Below are 21831 nucleotides of genomic sequence, written 5' to 3'. Positions count from 1 at the left end.
TCTGCCGCTAGAGGAAGACAAAATGCGTTTGAAGAGCGGTTGGACGACAATGCCGTTTCACAGCGTTTGAATCCAGAGAATAAAGGATCACACACATGTGCGTGTCTAACTTTCTTGTTATATACAAGAAACAGGGATTTAAATATAATCTGTAAATGCACTGGTATGCAATACGGTCACGTATTGTCTTGAGTCGCCAAATAATATTTAGCTTAATGAAAACAAAGCGTTTAGGAACGTTGTTGTTTCTTTCTTTGAACGTAAACATGTTTTTGACAGGTTTCATGCATGAGATTCACACTTCAACGCAACTCGTGCATCACGACAAAGCAGGCTCGTATTTTTTAAAGGTTTTATTGGTTCTAGCAAAAAAAACAAAACAAGTACCAGTAAACAACTAAACTTCCTTCCTACATTACCTCAATAATTGAGCTAAATCTAAGTTTATTGCATTCTGATTATTGGAAGAAATTGTTGAGTCATATAACAAGCTTCAAGTCTATCACACCAAATGTGGTTAAACAGGACGACTTTGTTTAAAAAAGTTAAAAATGGCTTTTTACATCACTGTAAAAATGTAAACAGTTTATTTGGCTGATTAAGTCAACAGTTAACAGATTTGACCTTTTTTGTTTCCTTATTATACCTCTTTAGTGACTACATGGCAAAGAATGAGAATATGTTAACAATAGCTTTTGTTAAAAGGGACAAAAAAAACAGGAAAAATTAAAAGTGCAGAACAGATGGTGACAACAGAGAAAGACACAAAGGACGTTTCTAGAGAGGCATTCATCCGGAATTATTATTTTTAGCGCTAGGCTAGATCATGCATGTAGTTTAACAATAGGCTCATCTGTGTCAGGGTCTGGTTCTCTGTGCTTTCAATCGGCACTCTTTAACTGCTTAGGTCGATCATCAAGTGCTCGTAAATCTGCGTCTTCCCTTTAAAGCTGGACGCCAGCAGGAACTCTCGGTTGTCAATGGACATCAGTGAGAATGCTCTTGGCGCCTGGACGTTGAGCTCCTGGAAGTGCACGAACTGGCCCTTCTTGGTGTCCCACTGATAGACCTGGGTTAGTGAGTAGTCGCTGCCTAGGATGGCGTACTGCCAGTTGCCGATGGAGACAGGCTGGAAGACCATGGATCCCCGCGAGGGCATTGTCTGTATCTCTGTGAACATAGAGCCGTCCCACTTCATCACCTTGGAGTCACCAATGAAGCGCGTCAGACAGACAAACAGCTCCCCCTTCACCTTGAAGTGTTTGACGGCGTAGACGTCCTCCATCTCTGGAATGTCCGTCCGTCTGTCGAACTGCTTCTGGCTCTTGCTCCACTGGTAGATAACGGGCCGCTGCGAGCTGCTAGACAAAATAAGGTGAGGCTTGCCTGCGATATCAAGATACTCCACGTCCGTGTCACGGTACCAGGGATGGAGAGACTGGTGAGAGTAGAAGCCATTGCCGTTCCACTTGTACACCGTGGTGGAGCCGGCCTTCGAGCTGTCCGCTATCACGAAGAAGAACTCGCCGTCCACACGGAAAGTCTCGATGTCGTTGGGTTTTCTGATTTTCAGGATGTCGATGTCCTGGATTTTGATGAATTTATTGGCAGAGCTGTCCCTTTTGTATATGTGAGAGCCGCCGAAAAGTTGGGCGACTACGATGAAAAGGTGATTATCGATGACCATTGGCTTGCACACAACCGTGGAAGTGCCTGTAATGACATTCACAGAAATGTAATTAATCAATCAATCTCTGCATTAAAATGGACCTTTTTAACCAGTTTTTGTGGCTCTGCAATTGGGGGATTCGGACCAGAGCAGTATTGCACTCTGGGTAGGAGGTGTGATGGGTGATGCTCACTTTCTATGGTGTCATAAGCTCTGAACTCCATGTTGACGTGGTCCCATTCCATAAAGCTGCATTTTCCAGAGAAAGGCTGGGCATATACGACATACTGATCATCCCCAAACGTTAAGGCCTCCACAGATATGGACTCAAATGCAAGGGTTTTCTTTAAAGCAAACTCTGCAACAAACAAAGATTTGTTTTTAGAGCCTTTCTTGCAGATCATTATCATGCAGATCAGATATATTAATAACACCAACTTGCCATTACTATAAATATCAGTGCTATCCACATACAAACAGTGCACTCACAAAAAGCAATCTCAACAGTTTGATTGTTTATATTGTTGCCACACAAAGTAAACCATTCTGTTGCCCAGTTCTAAACTGCTAAATGTAAACAGTTAGGAATTAAGATATTAGAAATATTTACAACATCAAGTTTGTTTGTAAAGCGGCTTTGAAACAATTTGTATTGTAAAGTGCTATACAAATACAATTGACTTGACTTGGCTTGGCTTGGCTTGGCTTGACTTGACATGTTTGTTAGCTTTGAGGCTATTATTACGATATATTAGCCAGGCCAATTTATCATTTATATTTAATCATTTTGGGATTATCGGCCTATAACTGTGTCAAATGGCATGTTGTGTGTGTGCGTGTGTGTGTGTGCAATAAATGTTTGCGATGTAAATTTGGCCATTTAGCATACATTTTATTTTTTTATCATAAAATTATATTACATACATCAGCCATTGTGCTCTCTGGCAGTGTTATTTTAGTATCATTGATATACTAATATAGTTTTTGTTAATATTTTGAATTAGATTTGATTTTAATATTTGATGTTTTTACTTTAATTTTAGTTAAAGTTTTAGTAATTTAGTTTAATAGTAATTTTAAATATATCTATATAGTTTTAATGAATTTGATTTATTATAGATATAATTATAGATATTTTAATACTTAAAAAATTAGAAATATTGCTTTGGCAACTAGCTGAAATAAAAAGAAAATATGTTTTTTTATGTTTTATTTTATTTTAGTGAATGTTTATTTTATTTCAAGTAACAAAAACATTTTATTTTTGTTTTAGTTAATAAAATGTTTAATTTTAGTTATAGTTTAATAATAACCCTGCTCTCTATATTTATCATTATTACCAAATTGGCCATTAAAAACATCAGCCTGCTACTATTTGAGATTTACTTTACACATGTAAAATTTACAATCATTCTCTTTTGGGGAAATTGAACATAAATAATGATGAATGTCGTGTGATGTAAACTAATTTTAAAGGTAATGCCTTTTATTTATATGCAATCAGGCACGTGCACACATAGACAACAAAGGGGGCTTGAGCACCTGCCCTTTTTCAAATAAATGAATATATGTATATATACGTGTGCGTGTGTGTTTCTGTTTGCGCACAGCTTTCCCCGTCAAACAAATAAAAAAATCTAAATATCAGGTCGGGTCGGGAAATGTTGAGACTCTGTTGAGTTCCGATGCCTTTCTCCCCTCTGCGTCTCCGCGCAGCACAGCAGTGTAGCACACATTGATCGGCACATGCGCATCACAGACAGACAGAGAGCAGCAGAAGTGAAGCCCTCCCTCCCTTTCCAGTTGCATTTGTCTTGCTGTGGAGGTGAGTGGTGATGAACAAAAGAGCTACCAGTGCCTCGAATTTACAGCTAATTATCCAAAAGACAAGTCTTGCTAACATCCATGACTCATGAGAGAGCTGCCATGTAAGTTAGCTAAAGTTTAGCTAAGGCAATAGGAAGTCTATAGGTTAGACCAGTGCACGTTCTTTCACTGCATGATTCAGTTTATTAAAATGCATTTAGAATGATCACAAAATTCAAGATATGGGGGGCAGAAATTTATATATTTATATCATTTCATATAGTTAATCAGTATCACACGAAGACTGACGTTTTTTCCACCAAAAAGCAGCATGATTACAAATATATTGCAATATATATTACAAAGATATTGATTTTATACAGCAGTTCAATAAACAAGAATTTAATATTAAGACACTTACGTTTTAGACACAATATTGACTGTCTTTGCTCTTTTTCGCCAACAAATATAATTTTAATTTGCATCTCTGAGCAACATGACGCTGTTTTGTTCCTGAATGAATCAACCGTTTAAATGATTCAGTTCAATCGCAATGGCTCACTTAATAACAGTGACTTGCTGCCACCTACTGGCGGTTTTAATTTCACATTTAAAATATCTCTTCATTTAAAAAAATAATAAAATATCAGTAATCAACATTTTGTTTAAAATATCAAAACAGTATTAATGCATTTGTAAATGCAGATTAAAACATTCATGTCCTGCATTAAACAGTGTAAATGCATCTAAATGGCACTTCTAATGCAGCTTCTGTGTTTCCTCTGCATTGCAAAGCTGAATTTTGTCAATACTGATTTCATATGCTTGCTAACAGCCCGAATGACTTATAAAATCAGTATTGGTAAAAATGCCCATAAAAGGTATACATCAATTTAAACTTATTGGAAAAGATTAATTTCTATCACTGCTGTGAACTGATCACCACACAGAATATGAAGAATATCAAAAATTTTAGCAGTCAGCTGTCCACGGTAGTCCTTATCAACCTTATCCTTATCAGATATCAGCACAATAACACACTCAGAAAAATGTTGTCTAATTATCGTTATCGATAAAATCCCAGAAAATATCGAGATATATTTTTTGTCAATATCGCACACCCGAAAAATAACGAAAAATAATTAGAGGTACCCTTTTTTCCACTTGAGCCCCATGCCCCTCAAAATGTCTGTGCACGTCCCTGTACGCAATGCATTTCTAAGCATTTCAGCAGATATGTAGGATCAGCTTATTTCATAGCCAGAATCTGTTATACTCAGGACAGACTAGTGCACATTTACCTGCTGTAATGCAGTCAAAGGACTGAGGCACTAGGTCATTTATCTTCTTCCCTTGATAGGGTGGAGGCCCACTGCAGTATAACTGATCCACCGTTGCATTAGTGCTGTACATCCATTCCACAAGCCACTTCAACTTACAGTCACAACTGAACATGTTTCCTCTGAGATCCCTGCTCAGTGCATTTACAGATTATATTTAAATCACCGTTTCTTGTATATTATATAACAAGAAAGTTAGACATGAGCAGCAAAATACATACACTTTTGTTAAGGCATCCATTCCTTTGAAAATATCTTTGGGCAACGTCTCAAGATTATTGTAGGCAAGACTCCTAACAAACAAAAATAATTAGGTAACACTTAACAATAAGGTTTTTTATTGTTAACATTAGTTAACTACATTAGTTAACAAACTAAGAAAGAACAATATTTGTACAGAATTTATATATTTTTTTAGAATTTAGATTAGAATTAGTATCTAATAACATCATCAAAAAATTACATATTAATATATATACAATAATAATAATTAAATCAAATATTATAATAATATATTTGTATTTTATAGTTCAAAAACGATATACTCACAGGTGAATGAGAGATTTCAAACCTCTAAAGGCATGGGGCGAAAGCGACTCAATTTTGTTGTTTTCGATAAATCTAAAACAGAGTGTTGCATTTATATTGAAACTGAGTGGTCATCTAAAAAGACTGAATGATGACGGTTTCAAACATAGAAAATCAAACTCACAGATATTCCAGATGTGGCAGGCCTTGGAAAGCATCTTCGTCGATGGAGTCGAAAGAATTGGCTGTAAACAATCTAAGAAGTCATGGGGGGGGAAAACATAGTTCCAATGGTTTCAGAGTTTGTGACTCTAGGTTTTAAAGGAATAGTTCACCCAAAAATGAAAATGTGATGAAAATGTACTCACCCTCAGGTCATCCAAGATGGAGATGAGTTTCTTCATTGGAACAGATTTGGAGAAATGCAGCACTGCATCACTTGCTCACCAATGGATCCTCTGCAGTGAATGGGTGCCGTCAGAATGAGAGTCCAAACAGCTGATAAAATCATCACAATAATCCACACCACTCCAGTCCATCAGTTGCGTGTTTGTAAGAAACAAATTTGAATTGCATACGAGTCCTCTGTGCATATTGTGAAGAAGTAATCTTGGCCGAGTCAGGAGAGAAATATAAACAGATCAAGCAATGTTTACAAGTGAAAACAGTCTAAACAAAGAACAGTTCTAAACAAATATGACAGTGGATTTTGATGTGAGAGGATAACAGGGGATGGACTTTTTCACTGGAGGAAGCGTTATTATGGATTATGGTTTAAAGTTAAAACATCTCAATGATGGATTTGTTTCTTACAAACATGCAGCTTTTCACTTCACAAGACATTAACTGATGGACTGGAGTGGTGTGGACTACTTGTGGATTGTTGTGATGTTTTTATCAGCTGTTTGGACTCTCATTCTGACGGCACCCATTCACTGCAGAGGATCCACTGGTGAGCAAGTGATGTAATGCTACATTTCTCCCATTCTGTTCAGATTAAGAAACAAACTCATCTACATCTTGGATGGCACGAGGAGGGTGAGTAATTGTTCAGCAAACTTTCATTGTTGGGTAAACTATTCCTTTAAGGAATGTTTCATTTGTTAACACAAAAAACTACAACCACATTTGTGACCACAAATATTTTTCCCATCAGAAGTTAAATCAACCCCAGACATCAGTATACGGCAATCAGTTTCATCCTGATGAGCACAAAATAACATCACCATTCTAGTTCTCCCCGCATACCTTTCTGTTTTTAATTATATTGCTGAAAGACCCCTGTCACACATAGTTATTTCTAGCCTAGCATATACTCAGCCAGACTGGTATTTTCACATAATCTTCTTATAAATTCTTTCCATGTGTGCCGATGACAAGTTATTGCACAATCAGACCAAACACCGGGTGAAAAGATAAAAGACTGGTCATATTTAGCATAATACTGCCAGTCAGATTTGCATTTGCTATTGTGTGAGTTTACATTTGCATAGGAACGCATTACTAACTTACTGCCTTCAAGCTTTTCCGTTGCAGATTTCTAAGGTTTTGTGTTTTATAAACTGGGAGCAAGTCGGTGTGACATTATAAAACTGCAGAGATTTTCTTATTTGTTTATTAAGGGGACAGGGCCATGTCCCTCACAGAGCTGCTGCATTGCATAATATTCACACCAATTTAAAGGCTTTGAGAAATTAGACACGCTGAAGAATGGCTGTTTTAAAGGGGGACGGGCTGTAATTGCTTAGAACAAACATTGGACCACTTAACATGGTGATCACCCCATTCCAATAAAGAAAAAAGCACACATAACACTGACAGAAACTCACAGAAGCTGAAGGGATGGCGTGTGGAGAAAGCTTCCCCCTGCAATCTCAGTGAACCCAGACTTCACAAATGATCTGTTAGGAAAAGAATCAGTGCAATTTTAGATGTAAACAGTGCACGCATACAACACATGCATATTCAGAGATGTATACATTCGAGTTGTTATATTAATCCGTACTGTCCTGGAATATGATGTAAAGTGTAGCAGGACACTTACAGTGAGACGACATCGGGAGGGAAGCTGTGTGGCACAGATCTCACATTTTCACACAAGGCGTTATCTTTGGTGCACGTGCATCCAGAGGGGCATCTGGGCTGTTTGCCTCTTCTGCTCTCCGCTAACAGCAGTAGTGTGGCAACCCAGAGCAGAAAAGTGTATCCTCTTGTGCTCCTGTGTGCATATCCCATTCTGTCCCGGTGTGTTGCTGAGTGCCGCGGGCGGCTGTGGTGTGTTCGCCGGTGATGAGTGCTGGTCTGCTGCTCGCCTCTCTTCAGTTGTGTCCGTGTGATGAATGTCTATGTCTCAGTGTGCCAGGCGCTCATCCAAACGATTCGTTCTGCTATAACGAAAATATCCAGCGGGCTCAAATTGCCTTAGTTGCATGTAGATTTTATTAATAAACCCGATTTCTTTTTAAATTGTGACGCTGTGAAAATGAAAGTGAAAAAAAAAAAATCTAATGTTTTCCTTGGCGACGCGGGGTAAAGCATCAAACAATTTCTTCAGATCCTGGGAGAATCCCTCTTTTGCATCATGATGTACCAGCTGCCATCCAATGGTGTTATTACTGTGAATGCGCATTAACCATAGCCATGAATAAGTGATAGTGAGAATATTCATGAGGCTCTGGAGTGATGCACCTGCGCCCCTCAAGCAATCAGAAAGAGATAGGAAAGAAATACTATGCTGTTATATGTTTTATTGTTATTCTTTTATAGCATTACTTTAAATAAAATGATTACCATAATTCAATTGCGTTATATTTATAATGTAGGCTAAATAGCATTTGTAAATAGGCTATATATATATATATATATATATATATATATATGTGTGTATGTATATGTATGTGTATTATATATGTATGTATATATATATATATGTATACACACACCTTGCTACGTGTACTGTGTTAGGCTAACCGAGACTTGTCATTTGCACTTATATATTGTTGCTCTTTTGTTAGTTTTGACTGCTTTTATTGTCCTCATTTGTAAGTCGCTTTGGATAAAAGCGTCTGCTAAATGACTAAATAAATAAATAAATAAAATATAAATCATGCATTACAAACGGAAACTATATTCTCTATTATTATTCATTAAATGTATTATTATTATAGCTAGGCTATATAATATAAATGTAATATTATAGAGTTAACACTTCACTTTTAGACTTTTAGTTCAATACAGTGATTATTTAAGATCAATAGATCACACAGGCCTATACAGTATAATTTAAATTATTCACCAAATTATTATATTATTATTAAATAGCTTTACGTAATGATTTTCCTTTCCGGTAATTGTTGGAAGCCCATAAGGCTTGTTTCTTTGTTGCATTGCATGTATTTTTCACATGGACATTTGAGAACCGTAAAGTGCCTGTCCTGATCACCGCAACTCTTTCAGTGCTTTCATTTTTAGCATTTTTTTTCCCGATTAAAAGACCAGTTGTTCTATTTTTGAGAAAATGGCTCTTCGCCCCCGTACCCCCTATCATTTCCTGTCACTGAATCTTTACCCATTTCCGATGAAAACAAGTCTGAATTATGATGCGAACAATAAAGTCCGTTTGAAACAAAGAACACATGCAACTAAAATCACACGCAAGTCCTGTCTATTTGCCCACTTTTATAGTTTATCTGTAACACATTCACATTAAGACCTCTTGTTTTATTTTTAAAGCATGTAAATAACAGTTCTTCCGAATGCACCGTAACATGACATTCACACAAACTGAGACAACAGAATAGCCTTAATAGACGCAGCACAACGTAACCAGACATCACATTGTTAAATACATTAAAGGAATAGGATTAATCAGGAGAATTTAGGAATGTGTGTGTTTTGGTTTAAAAAAAAAAAATAATAATTTTTATATATAAAATATAGGTAAATATAAATATGTATTTATTAGTGCTCCACACTCCAGTCCAGTTGGTGGCGGTAAATGCACCAGAAGTTGGTTTGCCATCCGCCATAAAACGTTATTAGAAGAAGAAGAAGAAGAACCAGACATCACACAGACTGGAGGACGGGACCATAGACATATAAATACTATTATTTATTATGTCTATGGACGGGACTGCCTTCGTTTTGGTCACGTGGTGTATACGTCATCACTTCGCGCCCGTCTTTTAGATTCAGCTGCATACAAACACAGATGAGCGGCGTGGATAAAACTGCTCTAGACCTTGTGAAGGTAGTTATGAATCACAAGTCATGCACGGGAGATTTGATTTAACTGTTTGCGTTGTGATGCTGCGACCGCTTGCCACGCATGACTTGAAAGTATACATTATTTTTTGTCTCATATCGCACATTGATCATCCATGGCGCGTTATTTTTCACGGTATTAATCCCAGAACAGATTTGCTTGTGCTCGTGTCAATTAACACTGTAAAGCCTGACATATGTGTTGCATGATATTTAATGAATCCGAATTTTATGGCTCATATAGTATGATATAGTGAGAATATGGTGCTCAACCTGAGGAAAAATGCATTTGCTTATGTTTATATAAAAGTAAGATGCAATTCTGATAGCTTGTAATGTAAATCAATGAGCTCTTTATAACAGTATAGCAGGCAACTTGAATAAAATCCATATAAATATCAGTTGTCACTCTATTTTCCCCAGTAATATGTTTTAATAAGATAATATTTTATGCTTTGTTTTATGATCAAACTCTGTAGATTTTATTGTGGGGGCAAGACATATACAATGATTCTAAAAGGCCTTTTTCTTGCTAAAAAGTATGAACTGTCAGTCAAACAACAGAAGGCATGTAGTAGATTGAGGAACAACAGGTTTTTCAGCAAAATTTTCATAATTTTGATCATTTAGAAGCCTTAGAAATTCACATCAAATATGATACAGTGAATGATGAGTTAATGCATTATACGGTGTAATTATCTATAATAATTAATATCATGTTTTTATATATATTTGTGTGTGTGATTTAACCAGGTAACGCTTTTTCAGTTATTAGATGGCATGTTTATTTCATGGGTCTAGTTGTTGTCCTAAAGTCAGAAACTCAGTAGTCAGTGTGAGAACTGACCTTCACGTGATGTGATGCTGAGTGTTGTATTTCCTCTGCTGTGCTGAAGCGGCATCATGGCATCTGACTCAGTATATTTAAAGTGAAAGTGACGTGACATGTGGCCAAGTATGGTGACCCATACTCGGAATTAGTGCACACACACAGCAGTGAACACACAGACACCGTGAACACACACCCGGAGCAGTGGGCAGCCATTTTTGCTGCGGCGCCCGTGGATATTGAAGGTGGGAGAGAGCGCTGTACATTCACTCCCCCCACCTACAATCCCTGCAATCTCAAACCGCAACCTTTGGGTTACGAGTCTGACTCTCTAACCATTAGGCCACGACTTCCCACACATATCACCCATAAAGTTGACAAAGTACTTTCTCTCTTAGCTGTGGTCGGCTGCTCACCTTCCATTCACTTTTCCTCCAGTACTTGTTGAGTATATCACCTGCCACGAAATCACTGTGTTGACATTTGTGCTGTAATACCAAAATATTGGTGGTGATTCTATGCATTTTGTGTTATCAGTGTCCTGTTATTGTAGTATGATCATTTTACATACGCAAGAAGTGCTCACAATACAAAGTTTCAGACATCATTTAGAACAATATAAGCTAGAACAGGAAGGCTTTAAAGAAATGTGAAATAAGATAATGCTGCGTTGTGTTCTGTTTTAGGTCCATGGAGGTGGAGGGTATGACTCAGATTTCAGTGATGATGATGGTGGTGGTGGAGGGCAGTCCAAATATGGTGAGAATAGGTGAGAGTTTGTTTTATATCTTTAACAAAACATACCATAGTTTTTGGTGTCATATTTTTGGGGACCATGGTAATACCATATTTTCAAATATGTAGTCCATGTAGTATGCTACATTAAAGGAATAGTTAAAAATGAATTCGCTGAATGCTGAACATTTACTCACCCTCAGGCCATCCAAGATGTAGATGAGTTTGTTTCTTCATCAGATTTGGAGAAATGTAGCATTCCATCACTTGCTCACCAATGGATCCTCTGCAGTGAATGGGTGCCGTCAGAATGAGAGTCCAAACAGCTGATAAAAACATTACAATAATCCACACCACTCCAGTCCATCAGTTGTCTTGTGAAGTGAAAAGCTGCATGTTTTTAAGTAACAAATCCATCATTAAGACATTTTTAACTTCATACAGTCCTCTATCCATAATATTGCTTTATCCAGTGGAAAAAAGTCCTCTTGTCTGAATCAGGAGAGAAATATGCACAGATCAAACACCGTTTGCAAGCGAAAACAGTCCAAAACAGTTCTAAACAAATGTGTTTTTAGATTTTGATATGAGAGGACAACGGGACTTTTTCACAGGAGGTAGCACTATTATGGATTATGGACTCAAATGTTAGCCAGAAGAGACAGTTTCAGTTAAAACACCTTAATGATGAATTTGTTTATTACAATCATGCAACTTTTTGTTTCACAAGATGTTAATAAATAGACTGGAGTGGTGTGGATTGCTTGTGGATTATCGTGATGTTTTTATCAGCTGTTTGGACTCTCATTCTGACGGCACCCATTCACTGCAGAGGATCCTTTGGTGTAAGTGATGTAATGTTCAATTTCTACAAATCTGTTTATATCTTGCATGGCCTGAGGGTGAGTACATTTCCAGCAAATTTTCATTTGGGTGAACTATTCCTTTAAGTTTTAAGGGGTATTTAATGATGAAAAGGTAAATCTGTAAAATGAATTTTAATGCAAAATAACAGCATATCATTAGAAAGAATGCAATTAGCACTAATTGTTGGTGCTTTCACTTTAAGTGCTGGTCGTCTTGTGTGTGTTTGGTTTTAGGGAAGGTAAAGACGAGCTGTTACAGAAGCCATTCCAGAAAGGAAAACACACCAAGGTGGCCCATAAAAATGTTGCTGCCCATGAATGGGACAGGTACAGGTCACATCCATCAAAAATAGCAAAATAGTCCATAAAGTCCAGTATGTGTGTGTACTGAAATCAATGTTGATTTTTTCCTGACAGAGAGGAAGCCAGAAACCGACGGCAACACCTGATATCAATGAACGCTGTATCCTGTCAATGGCTATTTTCAATACATGTTGTGACAGTGGCAGTTTTTAAATGGCTTTCTATTTCTTTACAGTTCATTTTGCATTCTATGTTTCCAACTCTAGAGACTGAATGAGACTATTTATTTGTGACCCTGGAGCACAAAACCAGTCTTAAGTCGCTGATATTTTGTAAATTTCCTACTGTAAATATATTAAAACTTAATTTTTGATTAGTAATATGCATTGCTAAGAACTTCATTTGGACAACTTTAAAGGCGATTTTCTCAATATTTTGATTTTTTTGCACCCTCAGATTCCAGATTTTCAAATAGTTGTATCTCGGCCAAATATTGTCCGATCCTAACAAACATACAACAATGGATTGACCCTTATGACTGGTTTTGTGGTCCTGGGTCACAATTTGTATTGAGTTTAAAATACATAGAGTGTTGAAAGTGCATTTTTAGTGAAGTTTGCCCAGTAGTATTAATAATCTTTTCCTCATCATTTCGTTTGAGTGGTAAAACATCCTTAACAGCATTTTGTAAGTTTGAGCGTCATAAGAAGTTTGTCAGCGATTACATTCTGTACTATGGCGGAAAGATTGAGGACTTCAGGAGATCCATGTGAGCAGTTTACTTTGTCTGGCTTCTGTAGAAATACTATCAATCATTATATTTGTGTGCAAATTAAACACATGATGTGTTCAGGTAACTGGTGCAGAATTTACACACTTCAGCTTTAATTCCATTTCAGGTTAGCTGCTTTGATAGATGCTGATTGGAACTGTGTGTTTCCATCTGCAGGTCTAAAGATAAGACAGATCTGGATGTGGTGAGAGAGAACCACCGTTTCCTGTGGAGAGAGGAGGATGAGGAGGATATGACATGGTAATGTCTGCTTTTCTCTGTTTGGGGTTCATTTTAATCTTGAATATTGTTCTTGACCTCTGCACAGTCACCTTAAGATACAGCTTCTGAAATGTTTAGGGAGAAAGAGCTCGCAAAGAAATACTACGATAAGCTCTTCAAGGAGTACTGTATCGCTGACCTCAGCAGATACAAAGAAAATAAGGTTTGTCTTGTCTTTTTAACCTTGTAACGCCTGACATATGAAATGATATGATTCGAAATGGAACAGTTTATTGAACCTTTAGACAAAAACTTTTGCATAATATGTGTTTTGTTTTGTATTGTATTTGAAACATCACGCTTTGCCTATATGTGACCCTGTCAAATAGTTGTATTTCGGCCAAATATTGTCCTATCATAACAAACATACAACAATGGAAAGCTTATTTATTCATTTTGAAAAATTGACCCTTATGACTGGTTTTGTGCTCCAGGGTCACATATAGTATAGTATAGTTTTGATCATGTTGATCATTTAGAAGCCTTAGAAATTCACACATCAAATATGATACAGGCTCTATAGGATTACATGTTTCTTATGCTAAATTCTTTTCACAACTTGTTATTTTTTTAGTATCTTAAATGCTCTATCATTTCAGATTTACTGAATTATAACTTTTCTGTTAGTTTGGATTTAGGTGGCGCGTTGAAAATGAAGTAATATCTGGAAAAGGTAATTCAAGGCCATTCTATTCTTCTATACTTGTATATAAAAAATAATATGGTCACACTTTAGTTTAGGGACCAATTCTCACTATTGACGAACTATTAACTGTGACTTTTTCTCAATAAACACCTAATTTGCTGCATATTAATAGTTAGCATAGTAGTTGTGCAGTTTAGGTATGGTGTCAGATTAAGGGATTTAAGATATGGTCATGCAGAATAAGGCATTAATATGTGCTTTATACGTACCAATAAACAGCCAATATGCTAGTAACATGCATGCTAATATGCAACTAGTTAATAGTGAAAACTGAAGTGTTGCCAACAACAGTAATATGTTCACATACATCAAGTATTCTGATTGCATAATGAAATTCAGAGCAATACCAAAACAATAACGTCCTCAGTCACTAGGTGGTGATAAAGTTTTACCATGTGTAAAGTAACACTGTCATCTGACCAAACCAGGGATGGACTGGGACTGAAAGAACAGCTCTACCGGCCCATCTCAGCCAGATATAGTTTGCATTGCAAAAACAGAAGTTCATTTGCATAATAAATATTCAACATATAAGTGAACTGATCAGTTAGTTAAAGCTGCAGTACGTAACTTTTGGCGCTCTAGCGGTTAACAAACAGAACTGTGTGCGTCTTGCGGAAGAACATTGAGTACCCACCCGAACCAGTCTAAATAGTCCTAATATAAACACTTATTATAGGTGTACCGTAGTGATTCAGGTCTCAGGACAAGCCAAAAACACGGTTTGGAAAATGGATTCATGGTGTACTTGCTTATTATATACATTTTTAAAATTTTGAACACAAAATATTTACGGACTGCAGCTTTAAGAATCCAGTGTTCACAGCTGAATGCACTTGTATTCCCATTGAAATAGGCACATTTGATTACACTTTCATTTCATTTAAACAAATTTTCTTCAAAATGTACGAAAGTATGAAGTTTGTTTGTTTAGTCTTAACAGACTAATTAATTGCAGATTATTATTGTTTGGCATATAGATTATAATATGACAGTGACCCAGTTGTAAGGTGGTGAGTTCGTCTGTGTCATAACGAAAATCAATGATTTTGAATGCTGTTGTCTCTGGGCCGTGGTTCACAGTTAAGCTATCTTGGTAAGCAAACAATGGTGAAGTATGTGTAACAATCAGCGGAATTACACAAACAAATCAATGAAGAGGCCTTTAAATGATTGATGAAATGATCGTACACTGTCACACTTATCATGAGTCACAGCCCATCTGCTGTCAGGCATCTCTCACACCCTGAGCCGCAGATGAACCACCGCAAGCTGGTGGCGTGATGCAACATGACACACACACATACACACACACTTACACAAACTCCTATTCTGGACCAGTGTTATTTTAGAATTACTGTATTTATATACTATTATAGTTTTAATTAATTAGCATTTATTTTAAAATTTTAGTGTAATTGTTAGTCATTTATATTATCCCATACATTAGTATGTGTCCTGTTTACTTTTTTATTTATTTATTTTTTTTTTTTCAGAGCAAATGCATTTTGCAATGTCATGCATTTTTCTATTTGAAGATTATTTGAAAAAGACATGTTTTAAAATAAGGTAAAACAGCTCAAATATTTATTTCTTAAAGTATTTTCTATTTTAATTTGTTACCGTAGCAACTTTTATTTAAGAATCAGGGTTTCCACAGTATTGGAAAACCTAAATATATGAGGAAATGTCTAATATATGTGTAATATATATAAAATATATGTGTAATTTGTAAATCTGTTCCATTGAAATTAATGAAATTATACATTTTTCTAATTTTTAGAAATTTAATTTCTATTTTCTAAAATATTTGATCAAACGAGGAAATGGTATTTGCGAATAAAAAAATAAATATAATAATAACAAACATAAAAATCACGTCTTCACAAAACTACTGGGAAATTCAGTTTCTGAAACTTCTGGAATGACAGAATTAAATTATTATTATTATTTACATTTATTTTATTTAGTTGTTTTTTTTAATATACTGTAACTCCTAGTTTCTTTAAGTAAAAAAAAAAAACAAAAAACAAAAAAGCAGCTTTGTCAGCAGGAGTACTAGAAATATGTGGGGCCTTGAAGTCAAAAAGGTTGAGAACCACTGAACTTTAAGTATCACTATTACTATTGTACATACTTTAACATTAAACTTGGCAATGCAACCGGAGCACCATTAGGTCTACAGCTTAATGAGGAGAGTTTGATGAAGATTTCATCCTTGCACATAGTGGCATGTTTTGCATTAGTAAACACCACTCACAGTTTCTCAAGCAAATGTGAAAATCATATATGTTTTGTTACCAGCACTTTCTGTTTCTACTGCTGAGGGACATTTTAACAGGTCCCTTTAGGAGTTTGTCATGAGGAGTTCCCATCTGCTGGTCATTTTTCACAGTTTAGCATAATGAGGGCATCCCTGAGACTCCTAATGAGGGTTAACCCTGATGCTGTTTGTAAGCTTCACTGGCTTTAACAGCTTCAGTGCTGCTCACGCGAGCGTAATTGGAGAGGTTGGAGTGGCATGTACGTCATCAGAGAGACGGGGTAATTGAGTGTCTCGTTATCCGCATGTGCATTTTTTTTTCAGTCCAAACCTTTTTTCTCAGAATTGTGAGTTTATATCTTCCAATTCTGAGTTAATGTCTCGCAGTTGAGATTCTATTGTTTTTGTTGTTGTTTTTATTCCACCATGGTATTAAAAAAAGGCAATTGCAACTTTTTTGCAAATGCAAATTGGCAATTTTATCTTGCAATTTGAACTTTTTTTTCAGAATTCTGAGTTTACGTTACATTTTTTCCATCACAAAATAAAAATGTAAAAAAGGTATTTGTGACTTTTTTTAACTCACAACTCTGACTTTTCTCTGAATTGTGAGTTTTTTTTCTCACTATTCTGACTTTATATTTCACAATTGAGTTTGTCTCACAATTTTTTTTCCTTAATATTGTGAGAAAATAAGTCAGAATTGTGAGATCTAAACCCAGAATTGTGAGGAAAAAAGTCTGAATCGTAAGATAAAAAGTTACAATTACCTTTATTTCGTTTTTTTTGTTTTTTTTTCTCCATAGCAGAAATATGCATCCATACTTTTAGCAGTTCACTTTCAGCAGAAGTGTGCATGGGCTCAGGGCGATCAGGTACAGGCCAAAGCCGATCCAGACAGCACACTGTCAGAGGTGTGGGAAGCCTGGCAGAAAAACTCCCTGATGACGCACTTTTCCCTCGGCTCCAATCTGGAGCATCCCCTTGTAAGCCTGCTGGAGCTAATGTCAGCCCGCTGATATATGAGGTGAAATGTTGGCCAGGCTAAGGCCATGCGAGGAGAGTGGCTTTCGCTGTTTGTCTATCTCTTTAACCATTTCTTGTCAGTAACGGCAGCGATATCATGTGCAGCAGTTACAGCCTGTTCTCCATTTAGCTTCCCACTGGCTTTATGTTGTACATGTATTTTCATCAGGCTGAATCAGTTTAATGTAGGGGCTGGATTCACAAAACATTCTTAAGAACAAAATCCTTCATTTTCTAACATCAGAATAAAGTTGAGAATATTTTGTATTCCCAAACTACCCGCATATTCGGTTACACTATTCACTATTAACTAGTCAAGTCAAGTCACCTTTATTTATATAGCGCTTTTAACAATACAGATTGTGTCAAAGCAACTGAACAGCATTAATTAGGAAAATAGTGTCAATAATGCAAAATGACAATAGTAAACACTAATTTTTCAGTTAAAGACAGTTCATCATTGAATTCAGTGATGTCAACATCCAGCTCAGTTTAAATAGTATCTTTGCAATCAAGTCAACGGTATCGCTGGAAATGAAGTGTCCCCAACTAAGCAAGCCAGAGGCGACAGCGGCAAGGAACCAAAACTCCATCGGTGACAGAATGGAGAAAAAACCTTGGGAGAAACCAGGCTCAGTCGGGGGGCCAGTTCTCCTCTGACCAGACGAACCAGCAGTACGGAAAAATCAATTTAAGACGTAATAAAACAGACGATGAACACTATTAACAGCAATTATTATATGATGCAATCAAACTTATAGCAAAATGTGGTAGTTCTGTATGTTGTTTCAGGGTTGGCATCATCTGAGGTCCTCTGAGGGGTTGGCATCATCTCTTCTCAGGTGTTCTGGATCCAGACTGAAGCTTGTGTAACTAGTTGCTTATTGGAATGCATATTACTAGCATATTGGCTGTTTATTAGTACTTTAATGCCTTATTCTGCATGACCATATTCTAGATCTTTTAACCCTATCCAATACCTAAACATAACTACTACAACAGCTACCTTAATTTCTATCAATAAACAAATAATTAGGAGTTTATTGAGGGTAAACACTTAGTTAACAGTGATTATGTGTTCCTTAATCTGAAGTGTTACCAAATATTCTTGTGTATTTTGTTGATCCTGACAATATTGCTGTGGAAACATAATCCTATCCCTATCTAAACATAACCCTAACCATAACTTACCCCTAAAACCAGAGGGTAATTATAGGTAAATAAGAATGGTGTGGAAGCCATTAACCCTGATTCAGTGAGCCAAAACTTGACATAATAGTAAACGATCCATCATCTGATTGGTTAATTGGAATTGGATTGACAGGTGAGTAGGCGGTCCTTAATAGTTGTTTGGGACACATCAAGACACATTGTACACTATCAATATGAAATTAATGTGTTTCAGAACACCTCCAAATGTAGTTTCATATTTCAGATTACTGGACGCGTTTGATCATTAGCAATAGGATCACCGGAGACCACCTTGAGATGTTAATACTAGGTCTAAATGTGGCCTAATATATATTAATTGGGACCTGAATGTTATACAGATATGCAGTATTCTGTAAATGATAAGTGTTTGAATTCTGCAGAGTTAATGGTGCTGCTTCTCTTTGGGCCTGGTCATCAGATCTGTCGTGTATGTTCACTGTATTTCACATGTGGATATCTTGAATTACACAGGCCAGTTCCATTGTGGAAACAAGCGCTGTGAGAATAAGGAGGGTCTGAAGAGCTGGGAGGTGAATTTTGCCTATGTGGAGCAGGGGGAGAAGAGGAACGCCCTGGTGAAGCTGCGTAAGTACCAGAGCCGCACTGACCACGTGGCCGACAGATAAAATCGAATGAATTTGTTTCAGCCTTTTCAAATATTTATATATTGTCATGATATTTTCAAGGTCTGTGTCCAGAGTGTTCCTTCAAACTAAACTATCATCACAGGTAAGATCATTCAGCCATTACAAACACAATTACATGTTCAGATATTCTTAGACCTGGAGACCTTGACTCTTAAACTGGGCTATCTGTTCCAGGAGAAAGGAAGTAACGGTAAAGAAGAGACCGCAGTCGAAAGAGAATCTGGACAAGTCAGTCTCAAAGAAATCCAGAAAGCAGAAGCGCAAAGACAAACGCAAACACAAAAAAAGGCGCAAAGGCAAGCACGTTTTCAATGCAAATCAAGATCCCAAACATTTCCAAGACGTGGAATTGTTGGAAAAACATTTAATTGTATGTCTATGCTAAACTTTGACTTGTTTTTGTGGTGGTGTTTTGTACTCTAGTTAAAGAACTTCAGAGAGCATGTCAATGACTTTTACACAGAAAGGTTGTTGTCCTAAAGAAGATTAAGCCCATTTGTAAAATACTAATCATTTGGGAACTAAATGGGAATGAAAACCTGGTTTAAATTAATGGTTTATGTTGCCCAAACATGCTTGTTAAATAAACCACATTTTTTTCTGTACAGAATACTCATATTCAAATTCGGAAGAGTCCCAGGGTTCAGATAAAGGTATACATACCCCTTTTTTCACCAAAAATGACTAATGGCCGTCATCTAGCACCCTCAGGCAGAGAATGTACTCTGTATGTTCAGACCACTGAAACAACTCCGGAAACTCCTGTATTCAGAGAAGCTCACGTTGAAGCAGATGTTGGATGAGGTCATTTAAATCCCTGACCTTAAAGGAACACTCCACTATTTTTGAAAATAGGCTCATTTTCTAACTCCCCTAGAGTTAAACAGTTGAGTTTTACCGTTTTCGAATCCATTCAGCCGATCTCCGGGTCTGGCGGTAGCATTTTTAGCTGTAGCTTAGCATAGATCATTGAATCTGATTAGACCGCTAGCATCTCGCTCAAAAATGACCAAAGAGTTTCTATATTTTTCCTGTTTAAAACTTGACTCTTCTGTAGTTACATCGTGTACTAAGACTGACAGAAAATGAAAAGTTTCAATTTTCTAGGCCGATATGGCTAGGAACTAGGCGTAATAATCAAGGAACTTTGCTGCCGTGGCCTATTTTCAGGCGCTGCATAATATCATTGTGCCTGCTGCACCCATGGTACGGCAGCAACATTCCTTGATTATTACGCCGGAATGAGAGTATAGTTCCTAGCCATGTCGGCCTAGAAAATCACAACTTTTCATTTTCCATCGGTCTTAGTACACGATATAACTACAGAAGAGTCAAGTTTTAAATAGGAAAAATATAGAAACTCTTTGGTCGTTTTTGAGCGAGATGCTAACGGTCTAATCAGATTCAATTATCTATGCTAAGCTACAGCTAAAAGTGCTATCGCCAGACCCGGAGATAGGCTGAATGGATTCGAAAACGGTAAAACTCAACTGTTTAACTCTAAGGGAGTTGGAAAATGAGCCTATTTTCAAAAATAGTGGAGTGTTCCTTTAAATATTGCATGTGGGCATGTAACACCCCACACGGGAGTAGTTCTTTTACTACAATACCTTTATCAGGCTTACATCCTGCTAGTAGTGTGCTTAGATATATGTGAGTCTAATGTGGTGTATTTTCTAGATGCAGAGAGTGAAGAAGAAGAGGAAGAGGGTCCTTCAGAATCAGACCTCTGGAGGGGTCCAGCGCCCACTGTGGAGGAGAAGTCACGGTGAGATCCGTTTATGCGTCATTATAATGTATTTTACTACAATGCAGAGTATATGTGTACACAAATGTGGGAAATGTGTCTCGTAAGCTCTTGAACACTGGAAATGTCTTTCTAAATCACAGTTAACTGACAAACCTGATGCGTCTGATTCTTTTTCAGGGAGGAAGAGTTTGATGAGTATTTTGAAGACATGTTTCTCTGAGTCGAGGAAAGGAAGATCCAAAAGAATCTCATGCCTACTGTTTTCTTTTTATACCGGTTAGTTTTGTTTTTGAGAAGAATAGTTTGATTACAATTTGTTGATTATTATTTACATTTTTTGTAATAATTTCTACTGGGTCTCATTCAAGCATAAAAATTTGCATATGAAGAATTGTATACATGTGTTTGTAAAACACATTTGGCCTTATTCATAAAACATTACCATAATTTGTGTATGTGTGTATATATGTATGTATATGTATATATATATTTCTGTACAAGTCATTTATAAAAGTATTATGTCAGTTGCTGCATTGAACAGAATGTGTATAAACACACACACACACATAAAAAATTAAATTACAATTATACAAAAATTTATTGTATATATATATATATATATATTTAATTGTGCTTTGTCTTGATTTCTCACAAGATGGCATTGATCAGTCTGTTAATAAGTGCCTTTTTGAAGAAGATAATAAAGTTATATATTTTCAACATTTGTCTGAAATGTCTTCTTTGAAGTAGGCATTTCAAGAGTTAATTGCTCACTTAAGCGCTATATACTCCTACAAAGACAACATGCTCTTTTTTTTTTGTGTTGCTACACAA

The 21831-nt window shown here is 36.5% G+C and overlaps 2 protein-coding genes across 2 annotated transcripts in view; one reads left to right on the top strand and one right to left on the bottom strand.

Annotated features, from left to right (window-relative positions):
* Positions 1-595: 595 nt before the first annotated feature.
* LOC107664615 (leucine-rich glioma-inactivated protein 1-like) lies at positions 596-7578 on the bottom strand. Its single transcript, XM_016455229.1, has 8 exons — positions 7388-7578; positions 7173-7244; positions 5528-5599; positions 5365-5436; positions 5037-5108; positions 4777-4946; positions 1863-2027; positions 596-1713 (listed from the first exon to the last, which is right to left on the bottom strand). The coding sequence occupies exons 1-8, from the start codon at positions 7576-7578 to the stop codon at positions 896-898; spliced, it is 1632 nt and encodes a 543-aa protein (XP_016310715.1). The 3' UTR covers positions 596-895.
* Positions 7579-9481: 1903 nt separating this feature from the next.
* The window catches only part of LOC107664625 (protein FRA10AC1-like), a 14248-nt gene continuing 1898 nt past the window's right edge, over positions 9482-21831 (top strand). Inside the window, exons 1-14 of the mRNA XM_016455238.1 lie at positions 9482-9592; positions 11122-11204; positions 12271-12363; positions 12454-12499; positions 13032-13108; positions 13289-13372; positions 13472-13556; positions 14021-14066; positions 19072-19185; positions 19287-19329; positions 19422-19543; positions 19856-19900; positions 20928-21015; positions 21175-21273. Coding sequence (XP_016310724.1) covers positions 9554-9592; positions 11122-11204; positions 12271-12363; positions 12454-12499; positions 13032-13108; positions 13289-13372; positions 13472-13556; positions 14021-14066; positions 19072-19185; positions 19287-19329; positions 19422-19543; positions 19856-19900; positions 20928-21015; positions 21175-21217 — 1008 coding nt within the window. The 5' untranslated portion in view covers positions 9482-9553 and the 3' untranslated portion in view covers positions 21218-21273. The remainder of the gene's footprint in view (positions 9593-11121; positions 11205-12270; positions 12364-12453; positions 12500-13031; positions 13109-13288; positions 13373-13471; positions 13557-14020; positions 14067-19071; positions 19186-19286; positions 19330-19421; positions 19544-19855; positions 19901-20927; positions 21016-21174; positions 21274-21831) is intronic.

The sequence above is a fragment of the Sinocyclocheilus anshuiensis genome, unplaced genomic scaffold (assembly GCF_001515605.1).
Source record: "Sinocyclocheilus anshuiensis isolate Anshui unplaced genomic scaffold, SAMN03320099.WGS_v1.1 scaffold287, whole genome shotgun sequence".
Classification (NCBI taxonomy): Eukaryota; Metazoa; Chordata; class Actinopteri; order Cypriniformes; family Cyprinidae; genus Sinocyclocheilus; species Sinocyclocheilus anshuiensis.
Note: the sequence above shows the minus strand (reverse complement) of the source record. Positions and strands in the feature narration are given on the sequence as shown.

Excerpts from the sequence above, each read along its gene's own strand:
- LOC107664615 (XM_016455229.1), bottom strand. The coding sequence starts at position 7,578 with ATGGGATATGCACACAGGAGCACAAGAGGATACACTTTTCTGCTCTGG. Across the intron at positions 5,109-5,364 it reads TTGAAATCTCTCATTCACCT|GAGTCTTGCCTACAATAATC; the intron begins GTGAGTATATCG and ends TTTGTTTGTTAG. Across the intron at positions 2,028-4,776 it reads CTTTGACTGCATTACAGCAG|AGTTTGCTTTAAAGAAAACC; the intron begins GTAAATGTGCAC and ends TGTTTGTTGCAG.